Raw genomic sequence first — 26,566 nt, forward strand, 5'->3', positions numbered from 1 at the left:
TGCCACTCTCTTCAGGCGTGGCCGCAAATTCGAATTTGACTGTGCATTCAGACAGCCACATTCAGACAGCATCATCGAAGTCGGGAGTTGGTGCCGATATTGGGCTAATATGTGAAAGTAAGCAGGAAGGAGCGCAGTGAGGCAATGGCCGAGGTGGGCCGTTTGCTTTGTTTGTCTCGGCATCTCCCCAGCTTTGGCCATCAAGGGACAAGTTTACCTTCTAGACATATTGCAATTGACCAACAATACAACAAATACCGTCAAAACAACCGCCTCACGTCCCGTTCAAACAGAGAACACTACATATTCCACACATCCCAATTACACAACCGAAGTCATGGACCCCTACTCAGCAGACGGAGGTACGCCATCTACCCCTAGAACCCAAACACAGCTCCTGAACACCCATCTAACACCGTCGCAGAGCTGGTCAACATGCACACAGCCTTCATCCAAGGCCAATACCAACAAGTCGTCGATTTCGATACATCAATCTTCAGCGCCCCCTACCAACCCTCTGCTCAAATCCTCAGATACCGTGCCCAACTCGCCCTCAAAGACTACTCTGCAGTCGCCAGTGCCATTTCCTCCTCAGACGCCTCTTCAAACTCTTCTCTCGCTGCCGTAAAGGCTTACGCTTCTTATGCCTCTTCGGGCTTTACTTCCGAGTCGGCCGTGTCAACAGCAGAAGCCTTGTCGCAAAGCAACAGTGATGATCTGACTGTACAATTGCTTTGTGGCGCTGTGCTTGCTCGTGCTGGAAAGACTGATGAAGCTGTTGCGCTGCTCAGCCAACATCAAGGATCCCTGGATGCTGTGGCCATGTCGACTCAAATTCACCTTAGCCAAAACCGCACCGATCTCGCAACCAAGGAAGCGAAATCCGCACGATCATTCGCTCAAGACGCACTACTCGTCAACTTGGCAGAGTCATGGATTGGACTCCGCGAAGGAGGCGACGCTAAATACCAACAAGCCTTCTACGTCTTTGAGGAACTCGCACAAGCACCCGGTTCTTCTGCTGTGACAAGTCTGATTGCGCAAGCAGTGTCGGAGCTACATCTGGCAAGATACCCAGAGGCCGAGACGGCATTGCAACAAGCGCTGGATATTGACTCGGACAACGTTGTCGCATTGGCCAATGCTGTAGTTCTGTTCACCGCTACTGGAGATGTGGAAAGAGCTGCCGAGATGAAGAACAAGTTGCAAAAGGCAAAGGGTGGTGAAGAGACGGAACTTCTGCAAGGACTCGCGGCCAAGAAGGAAGTTTTTGATGCAGCTTGTGAAAAATACCAGCCCAAGTTCGAGCCTTAGGCATCATATAATGTCAACAGTCAGGGATATCATCAGTTGCAAATGGCGTTGGGGGCCGGGGACTACCATGGCGGGAGAACTGGTAAAAGGAGCCAACTTGTGTGATTAGAGCAGAGTTTTGGTGAAGTGAGAATGATGTATTGAGTGACAAGCAGGATCACCAGTATTACAACAGTATCTGCCCAATCTTCAGTATCGTAAGCATCGATCTTTGGTGAGATGTGGTATGCGTAAAATCTACTTGTATGTTTTGAGCACTCTCGGTGTGTCATCTCACTCGTCGTGCTTCGTCTTGACCATCTTCAAGCAGCCGTGCCTCGCCTCCCTCTGTAACGTTGCTCTTCGTCTAGGGATCTCTGTTTTCTCCGAAATAGTGTGCAACTCTTCTCCCTTCGCTCTGACTTCACTCTTCGCAATCACCTACCATCTCTAATCCACTCAAAACCTCAATTTCGGCCCAGCGAATACAAACAAAAACGCAATAATCCAAAGACCAGCAATAATAGCATACAGCCTTATCCTTCCCCACCACCCTTTCCCTTCAGTCATCCTCCTCAACATACCCATCCTATTCCCCGCCGCCTCCATACCCATACTATTCCTATCCAAGCCCGTTTCCGCTCTCCTCAGCACTTCCTTTTCAGACTCCAATGAAGAGGCAAAGGAGAGGGAGCTTTGCTTCAACCTTTGCGCTAATGCAACGAGCGAGGATGTCAGTGTATCTTGATCGCGAGTTGCAGAGTCTAGGATTTGTTCGGTGGAGAGTTTGTCTCCTGTATTTGAGAGGTTTGTGGGTGTACGGGCGCCGAACAAAGCAGAAGTTGTTGCAGTGTCCGGGGGTGCATTGCTGTCCAACGCATTTGTGTTTCTCTTTCTTAATGTAGTTGCCAGATCTTGTGCTGCTTGCTGTGGCGACGTAAGACTTGGATCTGTGTCTAGAGTATCGCTTGTTCTAACTGCAGGAGCGAATTCCCTGGCTCTGGTTTCGTCGTCTTCATCGTCCTCGTCTTCTGAACTGGAGGAATCGTCTTGAGAGGAAGCGAGTTGGTTTAATTCGATGAGCCGGGTGTTTAGCTGTTTTATGCGGTCGCGCTTTTGTTGGAGGGAGGATTGTAGGGCGGTCTTTTGGGTTGCGATTTTTAGGTCCGAGGAAGTGTGTTCGAGGCGGAGGAGGAGAGTTCGTGCGTATTCGACATTCTGAATGGGATGAGGTGTCAGATACTAGTGAGATAGACAGGGAGGGAAAGACAGAAGTCTGAAAGGAAAAGGGTCGCTGGCACTTACAGCACTGATGCGATTGCGTTCATAAGGAGTGGTGCGGAGATGCGTGTCATCTGCTGTCGGGGAGAGGAGTGTGTTTGAGAGTCGTGTGAGGAGCTGATCCAAGTCCACACTGATGTTTTCTGTCGTTGTCGCCATTATTACAGGTATATTGTTGTCTGTGCTTTGTTCAAGAAAGATGTGATGGAGACAGAAGGTTGGCTTGTTGTCGCGAAACTCCGTCATGGACGAAACGAGTCATTTATCAACCTCCTCCACAGCGTCGTCGAGTCAAGACAAGGACATCAATGACATGGCGCAATCACATGCAAACCACTTCCGTCTCACTCCAGACCTGCCTACAGTACCTTCTTACCATACCATCGCCAAACCCCACCCACCACCCAACAACAATGACTTCAATATCCCCTCAACCATCTCCTCCCTTGCCAGGACCCTCTTCAACAAAAGACACCTTCACCTACCCACCCCACCACTCCTTCCCCCCCTTCTACACCCTCCAACCAAACCAATCAACACTAACCCGCCAACTCTCCCTCTGGTCCACCCTAATCCAATCCCACCACTCCCACTCCCACCTCTTCAAACTCCACCTCAGCACAGCCCCTTCCCTCCCCTTGTTCACAAACCCTCGTATCCACCGCTCTCTCGACCCCCTCAGCATCCGCAAAATCCTAGACTACATGTCCACAGCAGATGGAGATTTTCGTGCAGAGTGGACGAACAAAGAGAAATCTGCGGCGTGGATCTGGTGGAGGACTGCGGCCGAGTGGGCTGATGCCATTCATCATTGGGTCGAGGAGACGGGCCAGAAGGGGGCTGTGTTGACGATTTATGAGTTGAGAGAAAGTGAGGCCGTGGAGAGGCAGGAGTGGGTGGGTATGGATGAGGATATGTTGAGGAAGTGTTTGGATGTTTTGGTCAAGAAGGGAAGGGCGCAGGTTTTTGGCCAGGCGGATGGGGCCGGTGTCAAGTTCTTTTGAGACTGCCATTTTAGGATTGCGACGACTTTTACGACAATGCGATCGCTTGGGGGTCATAGGATGCAAATGTTCCCAGGCCAGAGTGGGAACGCACTTTCCAAGGGCTTCGATTCACAACTACAACGAAAACATCAAAGGGCTGTCAGCAGCATCTCCATCTGTTGCTCAAGCAAGACTCTAGGCCTGATACCGGATACTCAATCTACTGGCCGCCACCATCGCACACATCCTACTTCCCACGACCCTCTTCATACCCAGGAACCAAAGACTCTTTCAACGCCCACTTTTCATCCCACTCAATCTGCTGACTCATGGCAAGATTGATCAACCAATCCGTCTTGACAATCATGGCATCACAATCCTTCCTATCCGCCTCATCCCTAAACTTTTGCCACAATTTGACCTCTTCAGGCAGAGTTCCGGAAATCAAAAACACCTGATTCGGCTCAATTTCCTCCAACCCTTGATTCTGCACCCAAGATCCACGGTCCCGATCTCCACCGGGATTATATCTAGGTCCTGGAATCACGTTTGAACGACCTTTGTATAGGATTGCCGTGCCGCCGTTGATGCTGATGATTTCTTTATACGTCTCGAATCCTCCAGGCACTTTTTCTGTTATGAAAATTGTCCAGCCGTGCAGGAGATGGTTCTTGTTCATGTCTGCTCTGTCGAGTGCGTCGTCCATGAGAAAGCCGAGTCGTTGCTCTGCTTCACCGTCTTTGAGGAGATGGTCGTCGAGGTCGGGAAGTGTTTCGTTGGCGAGTGCCGAGTCCAGGTAGCCGATGTTGACGACGAAGGGACTCTTTGCAAGGGCGGCGATGAATTTCTTGGTGCGGAGGATGCGAGGAGCGCAGAGGAGGGAGCATTCTGAGGGCTCTGTGGTAATTTTGATGCCGATGGCGCGGAGTTTGGCCTATGATACCATCGTTAGACATTGCGTTAAGCAGAATACAGAGATGTATGGCGGAACTCACTTTCTCGATAGCTTCCCTCTTCATGTTGCCCAGCCATCGCTCGTCTCCTGTGACCAACATCGTAAACTTGACCGGTGGTCCATTGTCGGTCTTTACCTTCTTCGCTTTGCCCTTGACCCCGGCGATTTCAGTCTCGCTGATCTCGGCAGTGTCGTCACCCATATCATCGCTCTTGCGTTTGTTCCTTGTCTTCGTGGCTGCTGCTTTTGTGACTACAGGCTGTTCTTCTTCGGGCTCTGCTGTACGTCTGCCCCCATGCACAACACCGCCTTTTCGCTTTCTCTCGCGATCATAAAGAAGCACATCATCTTTGAGTGCGTGCAGATCTCTTAGGGCTTTTTCCTTTGACGCACGACCAGTGGTCGGGGGACTGTTCTCTCGTCCTGTCGTCCTGAGCATTGAAGGTGTAGCCATGGCTGCATCAGAGCCCACTCTAGTCTTTCTTCTCTTGGCCGTCTGAGGTGCAGGTAAGAATTCACTGGAGTCATTCTCATCCCCATCGACATCCATAGGTTCTGGTGCGTCGACAAAGGACTTTGCTTTGGATGTTGCTGCGCTAGAGGCAGGAACACCTTTTCTGGGTGAAGTGTCTGGTGCTCTTACAGCTCCACGGAAAGGATGTGGTGTTTTCGTTCCAGGCTCTGCGTCCTTGATCGTCTTTTCACCGTTTGCAAAGTACAATTTGCGGACTTTGTTGATGTCGATGGGTGTTTGGCCTACAATCTCGCTGAGATTTGTTCGTGGTGGGAAGTGGGTGAAGCGTTTGTTGGTTAACGATTGAGCAGCGCATTTGGCATAGCTTTCTTCCAGCCAAAGATGGTTGACGATATCAATGTTCCACTCCTGGGCAGCGTCGCATTTCTCTGAGTGGGTGTGAGCAGTAATGAGGTGTGTGTTGTCTTGCTTCATGGTCTTTGTGAAATCGGCTCCTGCTTCCTTACACAGGTTCTCGAGATAAATGCGTGCTTCACCGCTGTAGTTTGATAGACTGATTCTCTTCCCCTTGAAGCCAGGGATCCCATCTCGGGGCACAGGGTAGTGCAGAAGTTTGCCTAGAGGATTCGTCCATTTGTTGCGATTGATGACGTTGTAGAACCAAGAGAGATTGCCGACGGTCTTCTCAGCTTGAGATGCAGCGACATAGTCCATACCGTCGCGGTAGTGGCCTATGTACACATCACATTCTTCCACGTCTGTTGTAAGAGAGCCTCCGGCCTGGCTGACCAAGTGTCGCAATGTCTTTGCCAGGTGATCATTGACATTCAAGTCTTTTGAGAAGAGCACCTTCTTGTCCTTAAAGACGGCTAGCTGCTTGCGAGAGTCGGAAGGAGAGATGGGAGGATTGTATGCTGGCGGGGCTCCTGCCACGGCTGAAGTGGCACCGTCGAGGCCGGGTGTTGATCTTGCTCGTACGGGTTCGTCTGAGGATGCGCGGAGAATCTCAGGATCGGGTAGGAGGTAGGGGCCTTCGTTGATCAGCTTGCCGAGCTTCAGGCAGTCGTCGAACCTGTATTGTTCTTGTCAGCCATGCATTATGAAACCCGAGAAGGGGAGCGCGTACCAGTGTGGCAGAACAATCTTGCAGGCCAGGTCCTTCGCTTGCACAGTACGGCACTTGTCATTGTGCATGTCCAGAGCAACAACATGAGTGACCAGCTTGGTCAAAGGTGCACTGTACAAGCCTCCCAACGCCAGGGTACCAGCAATAATGGCGTCCTTGTCTCCCTCGGGCAGTTCTGCGCAAGAGACTATGACTTCTCTGAAAAACATGGACGGGTCTGGGCTGTGCTGGCGTGCTTGTGTCTGCCTTCCCTTCTCGGAACTCGATTCAACCCAGGACGGTCGCACAACGTGGATGTTGTAGTCTAGGGCTTTGCTGTACTCCGGGAACTCAATGTCTCCGGTGATGATGTGCGTATGGCGAGTAATGTTATTGATCGAGCCATCTTCTCGTCGGGGGATGAATGTGGCACCCTTGTGTGTCAAGATTTGAATCAACTGTTGTCGAGCAGTCAGTGTCTTGAGCAGTCCAGCCTGTATTGAGATTGTCTGACCCTCTCCTCTTGAACAGAGTCTATCGTCGGTCCAGTCAAGACGGTAAAGGTTACGCCGGAAAATAGTAGGTCGTCTGCTCCTGCCATAGTTCCTAGCGCATGTCTTGATGCTGCGTAGTCGCGCCTTAGGAAGGGTAATTATGATTGCTGGGTTCCGTGAGGTGCGCTTCAGAGCTGTTTTGCCTGTTACAGACGTATTACTTCTCGTGATTTGCCTCGAAGAGACGCGTTCTATCTCTTTCCCGCGCTAAACTCGAGAATGCAATGGATTGATGCGGTAATGTTCTCCGTGGCACGCGTCGCATCTCGCCCGCGCTGTCACCTGACTTGCTAGAGCCCCAATCTATCACTTTGCCTGTTTGCTCAGCATCATTTATGAGGCAATGAGGTAGTATACAATATGGTAGCAACTAAGGGCTGAACGAGCTAGCTATCTCTGTTCGTAATGCTGCTGTGAAAAGCAACGTGAAAAAGCAATGTTCCAGACCCATGTTGCTGTGTTGAACAAAACCTCCGAGCTATTCCATCGACCCATGCCCTTTTCGACCGGATAATCGTACAATATGACTTGGCCCTACTCTTTCTCATACTGAAGAGCTCAAAAGAGAGTAGTGCCGGTCTCACTGAGGGTATTGCGCTTTCTGATCAATTCGCCCTCGGCTCTTTCCAAGGCACGTCTCTTGCGCTCCTTCTCGGTGCCGTTTCCCTCCAGGCGTCTTCCACCGCTCTTGACCTTGGTGCCGAGACCACTGTTGACACTTCTCTTGGCCCTCTTATACGCCACGATTTCGTCGTTGATCTGCTGAATTCTGCTGTCCAGATTCATCGGAGAGCGGGGCGACTCGATCACGGGGCCACTTCTAGTCAACGTGCCGATCTTGGGTCCCTCGATGGTAGGTGAGTCGTCCGTGGTAGGTGATTGTAGAACACCGAGGCCCTTGATCTGCTCGTGGAGGGTGTTCAGCTTCACTCCACCTGGCGGAGAAAGCGCAGTTTGAATGGGAGGCATGGGGAAGTCACTCATACGAGTAGGACCGTTGCCAGGAACGCCCTTGCACTGGGGCAGTGAGCCTTCCTCGTCAGACGAGCCGACGTACTCCGGAAGCGACTTCTCATCCAGGGATGTACCATTGTATTGATGAACCGAGCGCTCCTGGCGGGGAGAGCCATCGTACTGACGTGGAGGAGCAGGCAGCTCGCGATCAGGAGGTGGGTATAGAGGTGGAGAATTCTCCAGCTTGACAGGCGGGACGAGGCGTCTCTCGGGCTGTAGAACGTCCTCGGCTCTACGAATGATGTCTGTCATCTCGTGCAAGATCTTGGTTGAATCCTTCCAGTCTGTGTTGGGCGCAACTCTACTGCGCGCAGCTCTACGTGCGGCCTGGATTATGACTTTCAAACAGCCATCATGATCACCGAGACAGTCCATGAGGAAGGTAGCATGCTCCAACGCCAATGAGAGAAGGAGCGGGTGTCTTGGGTGCAGGTGGCTCTCCGCACGTCTGGTGGCACACTCGAAGAGACGCTTGGTTTCAGGCGTGTAGTCCAAAGCAGGCATCAAGTATGTGCCAGCGGAGACGGGAGGATCATACTCAAACAGCGTTCCTGCGCTGAGGCCAGGAGGACGCTCAGGAATCATGCGAGGATGAACTGTGATCTTGGGAGGGACATAGCCCAAGACGTGGGGCTTCACTGCAGGTGCTTGTGCAGAGATGGAGTAAGGGTTGGTGATGAAGGACTGGACAGAGGGGGCAGGAGACACGGCCATCTCGGGTGCTTCTAGCCTCGATGACAGCCAGTGGGTGCTGAAAGCGCTGGGTCCTTCCATCTTCTTGCGACGAAGCTGGCGGACGGGAGGAGTGTTGTGATACAGGCAGAAGATGTGGTGGAATGATGCACGCAACTTGTAGCCTATGGTCTGGTACTCGCCTTCTGCTTCCGGGCCACAGAACGGCGCGATGTAGAGTTCGGTGAGGGCCAATCCCTCTTTGGCGAGAAAGATTATATCGTGGTAAAGACTTAGCGTTCTGATCTCGGTAGAGATATCGACCACGCGCCGTTTATGGGCAAGCTCGAGCTTAGACTCAAGCCTCATGGAGATTCCGAGAACGGTGTAGAGAGATCGCTTGAGGAGTTCGTTGTTTGAGGCAGGCTTGTCGTCTGAGAGGACTTCGCCGTACGTGCTCTGCTTAGTGATCAGGTCGCTCAGGATCTTGCGATCAACCGAGCCGATAGCCATGGTGAGAGAATGTATTGCTCAGTGTGGAAATGGTGTCGACGATAGCGCTCAACTCTAGCTTGATGTTTGTGGTATGCTGTGATCCTGTAGTATCAACAGAGAGACTGTAGGAAGACTTAGAGCCAAGGTTGTTCGCTGTCAGCCTCAGAAGTAGAGATCGTTATTCGATCCAAGGCGTAAGATCGTCAGAAGTCTGGCTATTGTATAATCAGTAGGTACCTCAAGATTGTAGACCTCGGAAGCCGAGCGGTTAGATCGTCAACCTACATGGAGTCTTAATCAACGGCTGGAGAAGTGTGATCTCAGAATGCAGGAACTATGTCGATCAGGCGCTCAATGCTGACGAGGGGGTAGATGACTTGGCTCTTACTGAGAGATATGAGCTCGTTATGCAATTCCTTGCGATCCCTTGCGATCACGACGTGTCAAGAATGTTGTGTGTCACGCAGATCTTGCGTCTTGAGTGAGAGAAGCTCCGAGCTTACAATGCGCGAAGATCTCGAAAGAGAGACAGTCAAGTGGCCTGACTGCCGAGAGAATGTGGTAATATTCTGGGCCAGAGTCCGTCGTTGCGAATTGGGGAACGAACTGCAAGATGCAGACCAGAAGAATCCTGTCAGAGTTACTCGCAATTGGCGTCGACGATGGCTGGAGCACCCGCTTGAAAATGTTATTGATATAATAGCCTGGTAGCGGTCAGTCGACCGGACGATGCGAATGATATCTTGCCGTCGACCGCACAGCGAACAGACCTCGCATTGACGTGATCCGGAGCAACGAGGACGAGCCCATCCACCATGAGTGGATTCGATCTTGTGTAATCAGCAGTATGGTCACTCGCCAATCGGTATACCTGACCATACGGTACCCTGCAGAGCGAAGCACTTACTGGACATAAAGACTAACACTGCCTAGCAGACAGATGGCCCAAGTTCTTTCCTACTTCTGCAATGGCCCAACGGCTTCCAAGCAATTCCTGTCAAGCTCCTAATGAAACGACGAGATTCTCGTGATGCTGCTTTGCACTTGATACTAATGAAATGGTATCAATGCCAGGAATACACGCAATGAAAGAATAACCGGAAACAGCAACTCCAAAACGCGGAAAATACCACCAGAAAAACGTCAATGGAGAAAAGGATAACGTGAAAGACATGAAAGAGAAGTTGGGCAGTGGCACGGTCAGCGCCGGGATCGCGCAGGCTGCATGCAAGCATTGCATTGGTGCTACGTGTCGACCTCGCTTGTTGGCAAGGATGCTCCTTCTCGGGCAAGTATTCGAGATCCGCTTGCTGGCCATATCGTCATGTATGACATCTACAAGATAGGGCGAGCTGTCCAACATGTTAGACCTCGCTGGTGACCGAGGATCCAGATTCTGGCCTGCTTCGACCCCATACCGAGGGCATAGTTCGCATGACAGCTAACAGTGCTGCAGGAACCTACATTGAACCTCCGTACCGACAGGCGAGAGAGCCAGCGCCGACGCGGCCCCATCCGTATGGCTGTTGAGTTTGTGCGCTGTGCGCTGAGGTAGCGTGCTTGCAAAAGGCGGTCAACAAGGGGCGCTGACGATATGATTGGCGGGTGGCGTTAGTCACTGATCCACTTGAATGACCCAACATCTGCCGGCTAGCAGACAAACACCTGGCGGTTCCTACATCCAGGCTTTGGGTGTCTGATACAAACAGGAAGTCACGGTCAAGAGGTCAAGCTGAGGCTCAGGAACCTTTTCTGCCAGGCGGTGTCGCAAGTCACACGGCAAAACAAGCAGGTGGTACAGACAAGCTTGCTGTCGCAACCACGAACAGCGATTTCCGAAACCTCCATGGACAGCTATGATTGACTCCAAGGCCTGCTAGGAGGTAGCTCACAAGAACAATCATCTCTCAAGGAGTGCAGTTGATAGGAGCTGTCAAGCCATATACCGGCTAAGATTTTGATCTCATGTCCTAGGAGTGCCACCCAGCCTCTTCGAGCCTCGATACTCACGGTCAACTGTTGTAATCTGGAGACGTCACCATATTTCACAATTAAAGAAGCAGCGAACTGCTGTATAACGTATGGCGAATTTCAGCCCTCCCGCACCTGAGATCGGGATCATGTATATGGCGCATATACCTACGACAGATCAAGGACGATCTCAAATGTGATGTGATAAGTTACCGGGTCCTAGCTCGAGCGCATCCGAAACATTGCTGCATGCTTATGCTTGTAACCTGCGTCGGGTCTTCCCATCTCTGCTTGTTTAACACATTTCCTTGGTCGGCCTCGCTTTCCGGTATCAGAAAATGTGAGGTTATCGCCACGCTGGCCACCTTGTGTTTACAGTATGCACATAATGCTTGCCAGCTGCTTGACCATACTCCACTTTGATGCGACGCATCCCGTAGGCAGTTGTACCTGGAATATCATGCGGAAGTTGTGCCGTTTGCTGGAGTGGCACATACTGTGAAGGCTTGATCTGTGCTCTTTCGAAAGGCTGACGAATGTTTCTACCGCACCCGATTAAAGCCAAAGCGACAATAATCCTTGGCTCTGTGTAAGTCCTTTGCTTTAAACCCGGGAGACGATCAGATTGGTTCTTGTCATCTTTGACGTCGGCTGAGAATGGTTGGATGTACAAGTCACTTGCAGTAGCTCACACGCTCTACAAATGCAGGAGTAGCATTTTTATGATTGAGATGGAGCCATGACATCCCACAATCGCTTTTGTTATGGAACGAAGGGTCAAGACGGACGCGGCTATAAGTCTGCTTGAGAGGCTCCAGAAAAACATGATCATCCCTTTCTCTCTTTTCTTGCCATTCTTCTAATCTGCTTGAAGCTTGAAAATTTGTGCTGTCCAAGTCTATCAAAAGCAGAACATGTGTCGCTTTTATGCTCACACATACCAATGTGGGCATACCAAGACAGTTCTTTCCAACCACTGTTCAAGAGCAGCTATGATACGACGACCATGTCGGAACGGCGAGATATGTGCCAGTGTTCAAGTTGAGGAGAAATGCTCGTCCTGCTACAAGCCTGTCAAAGTTCTCGTCCAAACAAGATACATCAACAATGACGTGAAGTCTTGTAGTACTTAGGGAACCAAGGCAAGGTGAGCAACTCGACGGCTCTGGTTTCATACCCAAGCTAACGTCTCCAGAAAGCAGGTTGTCACACAAATCAGTCCCGACCCTTCTATCAGCTGTAACACTGTAAGATTCACGTCGTCAAGCGGCATAGCCGTCGCAAGCCTCAGTCATCTGATCCTCACCTAACAGAAATTCGCTGCTCGACATCACATCCTCTGTTCTCACATGTGCTTTTACTGTTGCTTGGTCTTTTTCTGTTCTTCTTCCACCCAGATTGGGTCTGTGATCAGACCGGGCCCTTTCCAGTACCACACATCTCATTGGCCGACAGACTCTCCAATGTCCTGTTCTCTATTCAAGTTTAATCCCCCTCTCATGCGATTACTCCGTCCCTGGTTATGCCGCTACTGCTTTTGTGGCATGCTCGTCCTGCGTCCGCATGATAGCCACGTCAAACCCTCTACTCAACACAGCTTGCTTTGGCAGTCACTTTCATGTGTCACGCCATCATACTCATATATAAATTGTTCTGTGATTTTCTGCGTCACTCCCTTGTTTGGACTTCACACAACTGTCAACGACAAAAGAGATATACTCATCATGCCTCACCCATACGACGATGGCTTCTTTCCCAGAGTAGAGGCCTGCGACATCAATGACGTCCAAGGTCTCGAAGAGGCATTCGACAAGAACAAGGAGGAGAGTGAAGCACTCAGCAATGCCCTCGAAGCTTTGGTGGAGAGAATCAGGATCAACGACGAGTCCGAGGAAGCACGTCACGATCTTGGTTTGCCGCGTGTTCCAAATCCTGCGGTGGTGTACCTTCGACGCCGGATCCCTTACAGACTCGAACTCCTCGATAACTGGAACGTCTGTATAGATCTCCGCGATATCGAATGTTGACCGTCAGGATCGTCGCAGGTGGGATGATTATCAGAGACGCCTTGCAACAGAGATATGTCATGAACGCATGACGGAGGCAGAACGATGCCTCACATGATGATGACGCTAGTTGAGTATCACACTTCTCTACTCACCTCCTTTCACGTGTCTATGCGTTCTCAGTCGTTGTAATCTACTTCACGTGGTCTCTCATATATATTTTTGTGAGGGTGTCTAGAGCAGTTTCTTCCATTCCTTCTTTCATACACTCTCACTTGGCTCACGATCTGTGGCTGCCCCTCGCTCAAGACCTAAGATCAACCTTTCGACATTCACGGCTCATCCTTCAGTATGTTAAGTCACTGGAACAGGCCCCTGGAGCCCGACTACCAGCCACCTCCGGAGTACGAAACCATCCTGAACCAATTTTGTGCCAGAAACTGGTCACCAATCCATGACAGTGCGCCTCCTGAGCATGTTGATGGTCTTGGTTCCCCTGGTAGTGACCCCTTCGTCACTGCTACAAGGAGATCAGCCAGCGATTATCCTGTGCCTGGAGATAGTGATTTTGGAGTCGGAACACACAGATCCTTTACCGACAGAAGTGGCGCCACCAATACAACTCAAGCTTTCTACGCAAGTTTCGGTATCGAGACGCCTTCGGAGACCACCGCAAGCGTCGATTATGGTTTCTTCTAGGCTTTCCTGGAGCTCGACGATGATGCTCGCAATCGTGATCTTGAGCCAGAACATCGAGAAGTTATGCGTCGGCTGGGTGAAGCCTTAAGGAGAGCCGCTCCGCTGAGACAACGATACATTATGCTCGATGGTCTTGGACATTCGAATACCAGTGTGATCTACGGGTTTTGGATGATAGGTTTACTTCGTGACAGAGTTGTCGCCCTCAATAATGCGTTGGCGGCATATCAGAACTTCTTCGAGCTGCGCGGGACCACTCTCGGCAAACAAGTCTTCGAGGGAATCATGAGCATCGCTACGGCTAATCGGACCTACAGTCTCTTCTTGGGGCTCTCGACTACGACTCGGAAATCGGCTTTTGGAAGCGACTGACGAGTATTGGGACTCACAGAGTTTGCAAGACTTTGTTCTGAACACGTGAACGGACTGGAAGACCAGGAAAACCAGGAAGTGATCCGCAATCAGCGTCTTACGACTCTCCATGCTATCCAGACGCGAAGAGCTGATCAAGCCTTGAATGTGCCAGTGCTACCTATACTGACTGAGCGAGACTTTCTCGCCGACATCGAGACCAGGTTCCCCAACCCGGACCAACGAGATCTGGATGAGGAGCTCCGACTTCTCCAGACAGAAGAGAGCAGGATAACGACAACCTACCAAAGTCTTGTGACAGAGCTTCAGTCACTCGAACAACATGGATACCACAACAACAGTGTACTATATAGACACAGAACAGTTTGGGTCCGCCATCATCTGTGTACGGCTATCCGCGAAACACTTTCAGCTTGGGAAAAGTACACAGACCTAAGAGACCTCGAACTCAGAAAGAAGCTTCTCAATGGCGAGATTGAGATTGCAGAAGTACGCAGGGTACGGGACGAGACTAAGTGGGAGTCTGAAACTGTCTACTTGACCTATATGGACATTTTCCGCGGCTACATCGATGCCAAACGCCTGGTCGGTATCCACATAGCATCACCACAAGATTGCTGAAGCACTGAATTTGTGATTCTCCCAATTCCCGAAGGAGTTTCACACACACGAAGCGTTATGATTACTACGAGGAGAACCCACACTTCCATCTAACTTCCTTTCCTTGTTATGTCTTGTTTCACGTGGAAGGTCACTCTCCTCTTTCTTGTGAAAAGCGGTACCTATGATCGAGTTTTCTGAGGAGGATACACTGACTGATACACTTCGATGCCCTTGATTTCGCGACTCGAATGTGAGTTGCCAAGAGATAACGAAACTGATACTGATACTTATCGGTGGTTGAAAAGTCATGTACACACCTAATGAATGAATGGAGAGTTCTGAGCCCTACCTTGATTCCTCTCTACTTTTTCTAATGGGCATGTGCGGTCATAATGGTTAAACCTTTGGTTGCAAAATTCCAAGGATGAATGAGCTGTTCAGTAAAAAGTACAGGCTGATTTCCCCAGCTTTAGTGGCCGGCAAATGGTTCGGCCGTGCTGAGCCGACTAGGGCGACAGTCAGCCAGTCGACCTGGAGGTCGACAAGCACCCAAGAACATGTGATTCCGATAGAAATGTTCATCTTAGAGCCTGTCATCTGCATAAGAACTGCTTCTGTACTTTCGGAGTGTCGAAGTCGGAAAGTCTGGATTGTAGTCTGTCGAAGCAGCTTCAACCAGAATGTGAGCAAGTGCGACTTCAGCAAAGGCCGATCGGCTATCCAGGAAGCTTAGAAAGGTGCGTCATTTGCCGATTTCGAGGAAAGAGACGAAAATGCGGGTTGATGTCGATGTGGAGATCCCGACTTTCCAGAGATCTGGGCTAGGTATCAATCTCCGGCCGATAGAATAAACATGCCCGTGTCTACATGCCTCGGGCTCGAAGCCTTGCTCTCTTCTTTCTCTTCCTTCTCACACCAATACTACTGTCAGCTGTGCTTCATTACACCAGCACCGTAACTTCTGTATCTCCCGGCAGGCTTCACAAACGTCCCGCATCTGACTCGACTACCCCACGACGACAACGAGACAATTATTCTGCTTCTTCGACTGTTTCCGCGACGATGCTGCATTACGAATCTACGCCCATCATGTCTGACCACATCACATCTTCATCTTCAACGCCAATGGCGAGTGCGACAGCCGCAAGCTCAATCGCTGCTCCCTCAAGTGCTGCCGTGCCTCAACACCGTCACATCTGGATCATAACAGGACCAGCTGGATGCGGAAAGACTTCAGTAGCAGAATACCTCGCCAGCACTTTCACATTGCCCTATCTAGAAGGCGACAGCGTAAGTCTCTTGTACTTGCCGAGTCTCGTGAAGCCTCACTAACACAACCCTTCACAGTTCCACCCCCAAGCCAACATTGAAAAGATGGCCAACAACATCCCCTTGACCGACGCCGACCGCTGGGACTGGCTAATCCTCCTCCGCGACCAAGCAGTCGCCGCTCTCTCCTCTGGCGCCTCCGGTGTCGTCCTCACCTGCTCAGCACTCAAGCGGAAATACCGTGACGTCATCCGAGTGGCCTCCTACAACGACAACAACGTGCTCGTTCACTTCATCTACCTCTCTGCAACACAAGAACTTTTGCTGCAAAGGGTGCATGGCAGAGTTGGACATTACATGAAGGACAGTATGGTCAAGAGTCAGTTCGACGCGCTGGAGCCGCCGACGGTGGATGAGAGGGATGTTATGAGTGTGGATGTGAGTGGAGATTTTGCTAGTGTGCAGCAATTGGCGCTGGAGGTTGTGAATCAGGTCATGGCTTCGGATGCTGTTATTGTTCAGCCAACACAAGCATAAAACACGTGTATTCTGGAGCATATGGAGTTCAAGGCTTTCGGATGCTGGAGTCGGAGAGGCGCGCGTCTCTCGGGTCACACTTGTATATACCCCTTCATGGAAGCAAGCATTTTTCTTCGAGACATGACGTGTCTAACCGTGTCGAAAAAGCGTCTGCTAAGCATCCTGGCTTACTTGCGTTCAGCCGAGGTGCTGATCTTTGTCGGAATGTGTAAAGGGTGAGATCTACCTTTGGCATTCCCAGCTGCCGTTGGCTCCGCGGTCCTTTGCCTATGACACACCATCGATTGCCTTCGCACCATACTCTTTAGGAATACTCGAGTTATTAAGACGCTCGAGCCCGCGCTTCTATACATGGAATATCCGGCAAGATGTAGGGATCATTCATATCACGTTGACGCCAATCTATCTCGGCGTGCATGAAATATATCACGAGCCTCGAGAATCCTTTGGCCAGTTTGTTTTGCCAGTCTCTCCACGATCTTACTTACTCTCTCAAGCCATTCGATCATAGTCTCGGCTCTGATTCTGCATACAAAGAAATGGAACCTTATCCATCTCCCAATGTCATGCCATCACAGACTGACCAAGCACGAACACATCGAAACAGTCGCTCTGTAATCCTCTTACTCGCCTACATTCTATCCGCAATTTGTGGATGTGTGGTGGATTCTATGTATGCGGATGGTCGTCTCTGTGCCTTAGATCCCCATGTAAGTAGATATACCCTCGATCCTTGTTGTCATACTACGTATGAAATGCTGTGATTTTCGAACGTTGTGCGGTCGATATATGTGATCAATGACATGAATATTCATTTTAGCTGGGGGAGGGACCCTGTTCCAAGTATCAGATGGTATCTCGACAAGAGAAGTGCAGGACGTCGGAACGAATCATTAAGATCCTGGCAGTGAATTCGAGAGGTTGTAGTGATTGTGGGAATGCGGCCTGAATTTGCATTGTCATTGTCGTTAAATATAACCAGACTTGTCTGGGAGTGAGCTTCGACTGAAGATACAGCAGGGCGCCTCGAAGCAATGGAAGTTGCCAATCGTGCGGACTAGACTACGCACTCTGGTCCGTGGAGGCGTGCCAGGCGGCAACTCTGGATCTGTAGATATCTCGTAATATGAGATCCGAGACTTCGAGAAACGGCATGTTGTTGCATGCGTTGCTTGGCTCGCCTATCCTGCTACATCACACCTCAGTCTTGGACCCTTACGAGAGTAATCTCATCGAGTCATGGAAGCGTGACAGTGCTCGAGAGCATTCCGATCAAGACAAGGGTCGATTTCCTTGCGTCAATGAACAGCCTGTAGCATAGACTTTGCTACCTACCTTGCCCTCGAAATGGTTTGCAAAGAACAAAACTCAGGTATCCATGTTCCTGTCGATCAATGAGCATCAGATCGAGTTTGCATCCATAGCTTGGTCGATCCGATCAAGACTGGCAGTGTTGTCTGCCGGGCCGACAACCCAGCATGTTCTTTCGGCATCACGGTCTGTGTCGATGATCACAGATGCCGTGTGGAATTTTGTCAGCGAGCAAACCTTGCTTCGGGAATAGATACAAGCGAGATTTTCAGATGTGGAGACCTCAGTGGAGAGAGTCTGATCACAAAAGACGGGCTGGGAAAAGTGTGTATAACCGTTGGGTGGATTCGTGTATAGCACGGTCGTGCGCAGCAGAGACTGTCAAAGCATACAGCAAGACCCGAGTGTCTCAGTGGGTCGGCCTGGGAATGTGATTGCGGCAGTTGGAGATGAGTGCTTGACGTTTGCCTCTTGAATGAAGAGACCTTCACTTGTCTAACTTGACAATCCAGAATTGACTATCCATTGAGCAACCAACCTCTGTGCAAGAGTCATGTCAGAGACTAGATTCCGCAGAAAAGCCTCCTCGTCGTCGTCAGTCGCGCCCTCGATGTTGTAGGGTCAAAGCGTGCACGATTCTGGCTCATAGAAGCGAAGTTTCCTACAAGCCATTTCGCGGCCCCACCAACGCGCTACTTTACGTGGAGAGAGACCCCACAGGGCGTTCATGGGCGTGGAGACTCCAGCTCACCTCCGCTTTGATCGACCTACATCGAAATTCTTCACGAGGGAGCTCTATGAGAAGCTTGTTGATCTTTCCGGTTGTCAATCGTTCATGAGCATACACTTATGCTGCGGCGCAATCCTACGATATCACCGTCCAATCTCGACAACCTCACTCGTTCAGCAATGACGGTGTGGCTCGAGACAGACAACCTAAGGACCGTTGCTCTGAACAAGCAATGAACGCTGGGGTCACCCCGACCCGGGATCGCTCCACGCCGCCCCACAACCCGACCTTGATTTCACATCGTTGATACCTCTCGTTGTTGCCCTAAGCATTCGGCATGGTGCCAAGTGCACTTCCCGTTGTCTTTACCAACCCCACGGACGACTTGCCCATGTCACGAGGCCCGCAAGTGGCTTACTCGAGCGGAGAACAGACACTCAAGAGGGTTAAACGTCGGACATGATCAAGCCATAACCACGGCAGTGCTGGCTGGCAGATGATTTTGATCACTCGTCGGTGTGAATTGCGGGTCGTTCACCACACGGCAGACCATTTTCGGCCTGATTGCCGGTCTGCTAACCTTGATATTCGGTCGATGTGCTCGCGAAATCGGTAAGCACGGTCAGATCACTCCAACTATCGGCTTGGTAGTTACGCGAGCACCCCGCTTTAGGTTCTTGACCAAGGGCTGAGTACTCAGTCGCGGACTCGCGATGCTGGAGTATAGTTTAGGGCCCTTCAAGGTAACTTTAGTCTCAAAAAGTCTTTAGGATATAAAGGTACTTCATCTCCCCATCTTGCTATCCATCAGCAACAGCCAACGCCTTCCATATCGACAAGAGATTGAATCAGTCTCGTTGACAAGGCTTCTTCATAATGCGTTTCACCACCGAGCTACTGGCAGTCGCGCTCGCTGTTGCAGATGTCACCTCTGCCCAGAACTCAACATATAATGCTACTGCAGCTGCTGCAGCTCAGTTGAAGGCTGAGCTGGCTAATCTCGAGCAGTTCTGGTCCTATGGAAGATCACCTCCAGTCTACCCCACTCGTACGCTTCATCTCATTACATACTTCGGCTATATACTAACATTGTGCAGCTCAAGGAGCAGGTAGAGACGAGTGGGCTAGTGCATATGAAAAGGCCAGAGCCCTGGTCGCTTCGATGACCGACTTTGAGAAGAACAACATCACATACGGCTACACTTCCAAGTTAGTCTTACCCGAGTTCCTTTGACAATGATCCAACCTGCTAACGCAATTGTCAGGACAAATGGCTGTGGTGGTAACAGTGGTTCGGTTCCTAGAGTCGGCTTCCCCGGTCTCTGTCTTAGCGATGCTGGAAACGGCCTCCGTGGTACTGACGGTGTCACTGGCTTCGCTTCTGGTGTCCACGTTGGTGCTACGTGGAACCGTAATCTCGCTTACCAGCGTGCTCACTGGATGGGTGCAGAGTTCAAGGCCAAGGGCGTCAACGTCCTTCTCGGACCTGTTGTCGGACCTCTCGGAAGAGTTGCTGAGGGCGGTCGTAACTGGGAAGGTTTTAGCAACGACCCTTATCTTGCTGGTAGTCTGACCCACGAGACCGTCCGGGGCATGCAGAACAATGTCGTCTCTTGCATCAAGCATCTTATCGGAAACGAGCAGGAGCTTGATCGCAACCCTGCTGGAGCCAACGCCTCCATGTCAGCCAACATTGATGACAAAACTATGCACGAGATGTACATGTGGCCCTTCCAAGACGCCGTTCACGCTGGAGTCGGCTCTGCCATGTGCTCGTACCAAAGGTGTGTCTTCCCATTTCTCGACAACATGATCGTCGATTGCTAATACGTGAGCAGAGCCAACAACTCTTACGGATGCCAAAACTCCAAGGTCATGAACGGCCTCTTCAAGGGGGAGCTCGGTTTCGAGGGTTTCATTGTTTCGGATTGGGGTGCTCAGCACTCTGGTGTCGCCAGTGCTGATGCTGGTCTCGACATGGCCATGCCTAGCTCAACTTTCTGGCAGAATGGTAACCTCAGCCAGGCTGTCAACAACGGATCGCTCTCCTCCACCAGACTTGATGACATGGCTACCCGTATTGTCGCATCTTGGTACCACCTCGCTGAGTGGCAGAACCCTGGACATGGTATGCCCGTCAACCTCACTCTTCCTCACGAGTACGTCAATGCTCGTGATCCTGCTTCCAAGCAGAGCACTTTCCAGACCGCAGTCGAGGGTCACGTTTTGGTCAAGAACGTCAACAAGGCTCTTCCGCTGAAGGCACCCGGATTCATCTCTCTCTTTGGTTACGACGGTATTGCCCCATCAACTTACACACCTGACAACGCACCCGCATTCACTCTTTCAAACTTTGGCTTCTCTCCCGTCGACGGTGTCAGCGCCAGCGAGCTCTTGCTGCTTTTCGTCGCCCCATCGACTATCCCTTCCGAGGCTCTGCCCGGTATTGCTATGAACGGAACCATGGTTACTGGTGGTGGCTCTGGTGCCGCCCAGCCCGCATACATTAGCGATCCATTCAGCGCCATCACCGCACAAGCAATGGAGGACGACACCTGGCTCCAGTGGGATTTCCACAGCCAGAATCCCGTGGTCCAGAGAGGATCAGAGGCATGTCTTGTCTTCATCAACGCCTTCGCCACCGAATCATACGACCGTCCCTACCTGGAGGATGAGTACTCGGACGACCTTGTCTTGAATGTTGCTGCTCAGTGTAACAACACCATGGTCATTCTCCACAATGCTGGTATCAGGACCATTGACGCGTGGTACTCGAACCCCAACATCACTGCCATTGTCTACGCTCATCTCCCCGGACAAGACTCAGGCAAGGCCCTGGTTGAGGTTCTTTACGGCAAGCAATCCCCTAGCGGTCGCATGCCTTACACAGTCGCCAAGAAGCCTGCTGATTACGGCAACCTCCTTTCGCACCTTAGACCCGACAACACCAGCAACTACTACACCCAGGACAACTTCACTGAGGGTGTTTACATTGATTACAAGGCCTTCATCGCGCAAAACATTACCCCCCGTTTCGAGTTCGGTTACGGTTTGACTTACACCACTTTCAACTACTCGTCGCTAGAGACCAAGACCCTTAGCAACGTCAGCACTTCTGAGTACCCTCCCAACAGCCCCGTCGCTCAGGGTGGTGTTGCTTCTCTCTGGGATGTGATTGCTACTGTTGACTGCACCATCACCAACACTGGCTCAGTCACTGCCTCTGAGGTCGCACAGCTGTACGTCAATATCCCCGGTGGTCCCGCCAAGGTCCTTCGTGGATTTAACAAGCAGGGCGTCGATGCCGGCAAGAGCATCAACTTCCACTTCGACCTCACCAGACGTGACCTGAGCGAGTGGGATGTTGTCAGCCAACAATGGAAACTGCAACAAGGCAACTACCCAATCTACGTCGGCAAGAGTGTTTTGGACATCCAGCTCACAGGCAGCCTGACCATCTAATTTCGTCCCTAAGATGAGACCAAACATGATACGATAAAACGATGATATCCTAATGTATTTTAACAAGCACTTGTATATAAGCAAAGCCAATCGATTGCGTAAAAGAACGTTTCTTACATTTGTGCCGGCAGATTTGATCTGAGAACGGCCGAAAGGGTCTCTGTACCTTGCTCGGTTGGGCTGGCATGTGCCGAGGCTTGGACGCGTGACTGCCATGACAGCTCCAGGCGTGGCAGGACAAAGGAACAAAGAAGATCCTTCTACACGTTCTGTGACATGAATCGAATGACATGTTTGAGGCAACTCAAGAGTCTGTGAACCATTGACGTAGCGGGCTATCGATGGTTTCAAACGCTGGCAAAAGAAAAAGCCTCAATTGTCAAGTTGGAGGGTTGACTGCGACAACGGAAAGTCTACGGCCATCAACGTCAGAAAAGGCGGTTCGGGCGCAGAGCAAGCCGACAACCGTCGAGATGCGGCCAATCAAGAATACAAGCACCGATGTGGTCCGCATCATGATTCGAGTCCAGCCACACGCAGCCAAGCATCTCATGTCACCTTGATCTTCTGTCCACTTCATCCCAACTTCAGTCTTCAATCTTCTTCAATTGACCATACCACCATCCATCAATCTTCCCCAACATCGACTATCGTATAGTGCTCCCCCGCACTCTTGCCGCAGCTCCATCCGCAACCCGCACTATACTGCTCAACAAATACACAAGCCGCATCGCAACTTCGCTGTCATGCCTATCATCAGGAATCCCTTCCGTCGCACCGAGGAGACTGCGCGTCCAGTCGAACCTCAGCCCGAGAGTCGCAAGGTCTCCGCCCCTCGGTCAATCGAGATCAAAGAGCCTGCCGAATACAAGTTGAGCGGTCAGCATGCGCCCCGTTCACCGTCATGCTTGAGATGACCAGACTGACATGGCTTGTAGAAATCAACGACAGCGGTGTCTATCTTCCTGTATGCAGTCCTTCTCCCTACACTTCCGTCCCTCTGCTGACGCGCCCTTCCCAGCCTTCTCCCACCGAGCGCAAGGCCTTCTGGTCGACCAAGTCAAGCAGCTCCACCAACTCTTCTACCAACCACCGTGCCATGCTCAGCGAAGAGCCATTCAACATTTCTAGAGAATCATTCGACTCATACAGACGCTCCTTTGTATGTCATGGCTATCATGCGTTACTCTCTTGCGCAGAGGCTAACTTCATCCTCAGGACATTTCGGCTCGCTCACCCGTCATTCCCCCCGAGGGTCGTCCCCGTCAATCTCTCGACTCGTCCCATCACCGCCAGCCTCCACGCAGCTCCCTGGCTCTCAACAGACCCCTTCCCACAGCAGATGAAGGTTTCGAGGACGTCGGTCTCGAAGACCCAAAGCCAAAGAAGCGCGGTTTCTTGTCTCGCTTGACAGACAGCAACGACGACGGCCCAGACAGCAGACCAACGTCGAGCCACCACGGCTTTCACTTTGGCAGCGGTCGCAAGCGTGGCCAGAGTGGAACCGGTGCTGAGCTCAAACCAATGGCCGACAAGTCAAACGACGAGTAATTTCGTTCCCATTATAATTTCTTCAAACTCTGGGATATAGGGCATCAATTTGGGATGGCCTAAGGGGAAAGGCAAGGAACAGGATTTGGCACAATTCGAATGGTTTTGGGATCTTCTTACGGCGACTATTACAGGCGTTTGAACGGACGAGGGGAAGTGGTATCTTCCAGGTCCAAGGCTCACAGAGAGATGAGTCAGAGTCTTATTGAGAGAGCAGGCGATGGATATACATATCGATCCATAGTGTATACTTACTGTACACGACATAATGAACGGTTTCTTACTTGATTGCGATTTTTCATACATGCGAATAGATCACATGTGCTTGGGTCACAGCTCCTTTGTGCAAGCGCTGTGGCGAAGTCGAGCTGAAGAGGTACCTACCATTGCACCAAAAGCGCCAACGGAGCCTCGGAACGATTGCGAAAACACTCTTAGTCCATGGAGAACCTCATCTCTATCAACCTGAATTCAAAAGCTCCCACAACAATTCTCGCAAACAATGCCATTTCACGACATGTTAGAGTCGGAAAGAGGTCTTGGCATTGCTTCCGCAAATAGGGCAAATTGATGTTTCGGCAATCGCGACTTCCGCCTTGCGTTCTTCGCGCGCGTGCCTTCCAAAAGTTCTAGAACCTTAAAGGGCTACAGAACATAACAAAACAACAACAATTTACAAATTAGCAAAAACCAGATTATACGCGAACCACCATATTGAGGAATACCGGAACACTGAGAGCCTAGATCGGTTGCGCCAGGCGATTTTATCCTTTTCTTGAAATTCTTTTTGGATATTCTTGTGAGGAAGATTGGGGGATTGAAGTGTTTCTTGTGGGATAGCTAAGGAAGAGGAGAAGGGGACATTATCGGCAATGGTAAGCATAATGCTAAATGTGATGTTGCGGAGATGATGCAAAGTGCTGACTCTGATGATTTAAAAACAGAACTCGCGGAATCTGCGACGTCTGGCTGGCGATCATGCAGCTTTGCACAACAACCCTCTACCACCGAATTACCTCTTCGACCCGATATCAACATCAGACTCGGAACTCACGGCTTTGGACATACTTCTAGCAGGACCGAGAGCGACACCCTATGAACAAGGCGTTTTCAAACTCCATCTTACCATTCCAACAACATATCCTCAGGAACCCCCGAAAGCATATTTCCGGACAACGATTTTTCATCCAAATGTTGACGACAAGACTGGAGCTGTTTGTGTAGAGACGTTGAAGAGAGATTGGGATCAGAAATTGACATTGAGAGACGTGCTTGTCACGATATGTTGTCTACTGGTGCAACCCAATGCGAGCAGTGCGTTGAATGCTGAGGCGGGCATGTTTCTTGAGCGAGGTGACTGGAGCCAGTTTGAGAAGAGGGCAAAAATGATGACCAAGATCCAGGCTGGAGTGCCGAAACACCTCAAAGAGGCTGTCTTGGAAGCACAGAGGAGGGGCGAGGAGAGTGAAGAGTTGGAACGAAAGGACTCTGCATTGAATATTGCAGAGGCACGTCGAAGTAGAAGAAGGGGTACGCCTTTGCCGAGAGAAATGATGGGGACGCCAGTCGAGACTGGCAGGAAGGCGACAAGAGCTGGGACACCGCCTCCACCACCGACCAGAGCACCGGCAACGTCGCGTCCATTCGTGCGCCAATCTAAGAGAGATGATGTGTTCGGTGCAGTACGACTTCCTGCCCCAAATACAACTCCTGTAATAATGGATGACTCTTCTGAGCTGCTTCCCGCTGATACGACATTCTCTCCTCACGAGCAACCGATCCCACGACTCTCACCAAGAAGACAAGGACCTCCACCTCGTCTCAACGACCTCTCCATGACAGACTCCGAGCCAGAATACCCGCCTTCACCCAAGAAGAGTCCTCAGAAACAAGCCAGAGACACGAGCAATGCCAGCATAGAATATCCACCTTCACCACGAAAGAGCCCCCAGAAGAAACGTCTCAATGATCTCTTCTCCCAGCCCGCACGCCCAGAACTCAGTAGAGCGGAATCCAGTCGTACAGGCGCCGCGCGACAACTCCAATTCACAGCACCATCATCACAAGCTCAGGGAACGCCCAGCATCTTTGACTCATCCTCTCTGCTAGAACAAAACGCAACCTTTGACCTCGACACCGAACCAGATACTGAAGTCGAAGCTTCCTTCGACCTCCCAAAACGCAGATCTGCAGTCGCTGCAAACAAAAAGCTTGCAGCAGCCACACAAGCAGCAAGGACACTCCGCAGGAAACCTAGAATGATCATTGCAGAGACAACACCAATCTCCATCCCTGTCCCTCGTCTAGCGAAGTCAAGAAATCCCTCGAGGGCGAGAAAAGCAACGCCACAATGCCCGCCGTCTCCTCCTTCCTCGTCATTCCAAGTCGTCGCTTCTCCTGGAGTAGTGGAGAAGGGAAAAGCAAGTGTTATCATCAAGCCAGCAGAGAAGTTGTTGGATAAGGTCCGCAAGTCTCCAAGGGAAGATCAAGAAGCAAGACTGGAGAGGAAGTTGTGGAAACTTTGCGGTGAAGATGTTGGAAGGTGGAATAAAGGTGATTTTGGCGGATACTTCAAGGTCAAGGGGGCTCGATGGTAAAGATCCTCATACTGGCTCGGAAGTACTTACCCGCGAACGAAGGTGGAAGTTACAGCAGAGGCGACCTTTGTATAGGGGATCGATCGTTACATCTTCCCACCCCTACCGATTTGCACAGAAACTTCACAAGGTCATCGTCATTATTTCCTTTGGGAAAGAAGCATTGAGCATTGAGCATTTGGGTATTGGAGTCCTGTTGAACCTGGCATGAGCTTTTTTTACATTACCACTGCAATCAGCATTGCTTTATTCTCATTCATCGCAGTATCTCTCTCACACTGATTCCCTTCATCGCTAATCGAAAACAACAAGTCAGATGTAAATTTCCGTCCTTTCTGAGCCCCCCCATCCGCTTGAAACTTTTCCATTTATCCACACACACTTTTTTGCTCCCCAGCAAACCCTTCCCCTTCCCCCCAAACAAGGATAACAAAAAAACATCCACAAGTGTGATTTTTTCTCAAAACAAGAAAAAAAAACTTCAGTCAATGAGTGTGTTATCAGTCCAAAAAAATCGAGTGTGAGATTATCTGCGTCTCTTTGTGGGTGAAGGGAGGGAGTGTGTTTTTTTGTGGCGGAGAAAGCGGGATCTTTGAGAGATGGAAATGAGGGAATGCTTGGGGGG

The 26,566-nt window shown here is 50.8% G+C and overlaps 9 protein-coding genes across 9 annotated transcripts; 6 read left to right on the plus strand and 3 right to left on the minus strand.

The window, feature by feature from the left end:
* Nucleotides 1-337: 337 nt before the first annotated feature.
* AUEXF2481DRAFT_8185 (uncharacterized protein) lies at nucleotides 338-1,314 on the plus strand (the record flags this gene model as incomplete). The annotated part of the gene is made up of 2 exons (XM_013484906.1): nucleotides 338-362; nucleotides 425-1,314. The coding sequence occupies 2 exons, from the start codon at nucleotides 338-340 to the stop codon at nucleotides 1,312-1,314; spliced, it is 915 nt and encodes a 304-aa protein (XP_013340360.1).
* A 438-nt stretch (nucleotides 1,315-1,752) lies between these two features.
* On the minus strand, nucleotides 1,753-2,733 carry AUEXF2481DRAFT_32697 (uncharacterized protein; the record flags this gene model as incomplete). The annotated part of the gene is made up of 2 exons (XM_013484921.1): nucleotides 1,753-2,511; nucleotides 2,599-2,733. 2 exons carry the CDS (start codon nucleotides 2,731-2,733, stop codon nucleotides 1,753-1,755), a joined length of 894 nt encoding a protein of 297 aa, XP_013340375.1.
* Nucleotides 2,734-2,987: 254 nt separating this feature from the next.
* Nucleotides 2,988-3,578, plus strand: AUEXF2481DRAFT_69296 (uncharacterized protein; the record flags this gene model as incomplete). Its single annotated transcript, XM_013484962.1, has 1 exon — nucleotides 2,988-3,578. One exon carries the CDS (start codon nucleotides 2,988-2,990, stop codon nucleotides 3,576-3,578), a length of 591 nt encoding a protein of 196 aa, XP_013340416.1.
* Nucleotides 3,579-3,692: 114 nt separating this feature from the next.
* Nucleotides 3,693-6,867, minus strand: AUEXF2481DRAFT_450352 (uncharacterized protein). The gene is made up of 4 exons (XM_013485001.1): nucleotides 6,610-6,867; nucleotides 6,117-6,553; nucleotides 4,556-6,062; nucleotides 3,693-4,494 (listed from the first exon to the last, which is right to left on the minus strand). The coding sequence occupies exons 1-4, from the start codon at nucleotides 6,694-6,696 to the stop codon at nucleotides 3,808-3,810; spliced, it is 2,718 nt and encodes a 905-aa protein (XP_013340455.1). The 5' UTR covers nucleotides 6,697-6,867; the 3' UTR covers nucleotides 3,693-3,807.
* Nucleotides 6,868-6,918: 51 nt separating this feature from the next.
* AUEXF2481DRAFT_450383 (uncharacterized protein) lies at nucleotides 6,919-9,047 on the minus strand. Its single transcript, XM_013485002.1, has one exon. The coding sequence runs from the start codon at nucleotides 8,846-8,848 to the stop codon at nucleotides 7,208-7,210; it is 1,641 nt and encodes a 546-aa protein (XP_013340456.1). The 5' UTR covers nucleotides 8,849-9,047; the 3' UTR covers nucleotides 6,919-7,207.
* A 6,559-nt stretch (nucleotides 9,048-15,606) lies between these two features.
* Nucleotides 15,607-16,287, plus strand: AUEXF2481DRAFT_69310 (uncharacterized protein; the record flags this gene model as incomplete). The annotated part of the gene is made up of 2 exons (XM_013484963.1): nucleotides 15,607-15,771; nucleotides 15,829-16,287. The coding sequence occupies 2 exons, from the start codon at nucleotides 15,607-15,609 to the stop codon at nucleotides 16,285-16,287; spliced, it is 624 nt and encodes a 207-aa protein (XP_013340417.1).
* Nucleotides 16,288-18,815: 2,528 nt separating this feature from the next.
* AUEXF2481DRAFT_74492 (glycoside hydrolase family 3 protein) lies at nucleotides 18,816-21,901 on the plus strand. Its single transcript, XM_013484966.1, has 4 exons — nucleotides 18,816-19,379; nucleotides 19,429-19,540; nucleotides 19,597-20,115; nucleotides 20,170-21,901. Exons 1-4 carry the CDS (start codon nucleotides 19,208-19,210, stop codon nucleotides 21,791-21,793), a joined length of 2,427 nt encoding a protein of 808 aa, XP_013340420.1. The 5' UTR covers nucleotides 18,816-19,207; the 3' UTR covers nucleotides 21,794-21,901.
* Nucleotides 21,902-22,070: 169 nt separating this feature from the next.
* On the plus strand, nucleotides 22,071-23,620 carry AUEXF2481DRAFT_43665 (uncharacterized protein). Its single transcript, XM_013484953.1, has 4 exons — nucleotides 22,071-22,672; nucleotides 22,732-22,760; nucleotides 22,815-22,955; nucleotides 23,012-23,620. Exons 1-4 carry the CDS (start codon nucleotides 22,540-22,542, stop codon nucleotides 23,342-23,344), a joined length of 636 nt encoding a protein of 211 aa, XP_013340407.1. The 5' UTR covers nucleotides 22,071-22,539; the 3' UTR covers nucleotides 23,345-23,620.
* Nucleotides 23,621-23,991: 371 nt separating this feature from the next.
* AUEXF2481DRAFT_111773 (uncharacterized protein) lies at nucleotides 23,992-26,386 on the plus strand. Its single transcript, XM_013485003.1, has 2 exons — nucleotides 23,992-24,219; nucleotides 24,289-26,386. Exons 1-2 carry the CDS (start codon nucleotides 24,217-24,219, stop codon nucleotides 25,939-25,941), a joined length of 1,656 nt encoding a protein of 551 aa, XP_013340457.1. The 5' UTR covers nucleotides 23,992-24,216; the 3' UTR covers nucleotides 25,942-26,386.
* The last annotated feature ends 180 nt before the right edge of the window (nucleotides 26,387-26,566 follow it).

Source organism: Aureobasidium subglaciale (assembly GCF_000721755.1).
Source record: "Aureobasidium subglaciale EXF-2481 unplaced genomic scaffold scaffold_25, whole genome shotgun sequence".
Taxonomy (NCBI): domain Eukaryota; kingdom Fungi; phylum Ascomycota; class Dothideomycetes; order Dothideales; family Saccotheciaceae; genus Aureobasidium; species Aureobasidium subglaciale.

Excerpts from the sequence above, each read along its gene's own strand:
- AUEXF2481DRAFT_450352 (XM_013485001.1), bottom strand. The coding sequence starts at position 6,696 with ATGGCAGGAGCAGACGACCTACTATTTTCCGGCGTAACCTTTACCGTC. Across the intron at positions 6,554-6,609 it reads ACTCTGTTCAAGAGGAGAGG|TTGATTCAAATCTTGACACA; the intron begins GTCAGACAATCT and ends GCTCGACAACAG. Across the intron at positions 4,495-4,555 it reads AGAGGGAAGCTATCGAGAAA|GCCAAACTCCGCGCCATCGG; the intron begins GTGAGTTCCGCC and ends ATGGTATCATAG.
- AUEXF2481DRAFT_450383 (XM_013485002.1), bottom strand. The coding sequence starts at position 8,848 with ATGGCTATCGGCTCGGTTGATCGCAAGATCCTGAGCGACCTGATCACT.
- AUEXF2481DRAFT_74492 (XM_013484966.1), top strand. The coding sequence starts at position 19,208 with ATGCGTTTCACCACCGAGCTACTGGCAGTCGCGCTCGCTGTTGCAGAT. Across the intron at positions 19,380-19,428 it reads ACCTCCAGTCTACCCCACTC|CTCAAGGAGCAGGTAGAGAC; the intron begins GTACGCTTCATC and ends AACATTGTGCAG. Across the intron at positions 20,116-20,169 it reads GCCATGTGCTCGTACCAAAG|AGCCAACAACTCTTACGGAT; the intron begins GTGTGTCTTCCC and ends ATACGTGAGCAG.
- AUEXF2481DRAFT_43665 (XM_013484953.1), top strand. The coding sequence starts at position 22,540 with ATGCCTATCATCAGGAATCCCTTCCGTCGCACCGAGGAGACTGCGCGT. Across the intron at positions 22,673-22,731 it reads TGCCGAATACAAGTTGAGCG|AAATCAACGACAGCGGTGTC; the intron begins GTCAGCATGCGC and ends CATGGCTTGTAG. Across the intron at positions 22,956-23,011 it reads ACTCATACAGACGCTCCTTT|GACATTTCGGCTCGCTCACC; the intron begins GTATGTCATGGC and ends CTTCATCCTCAG.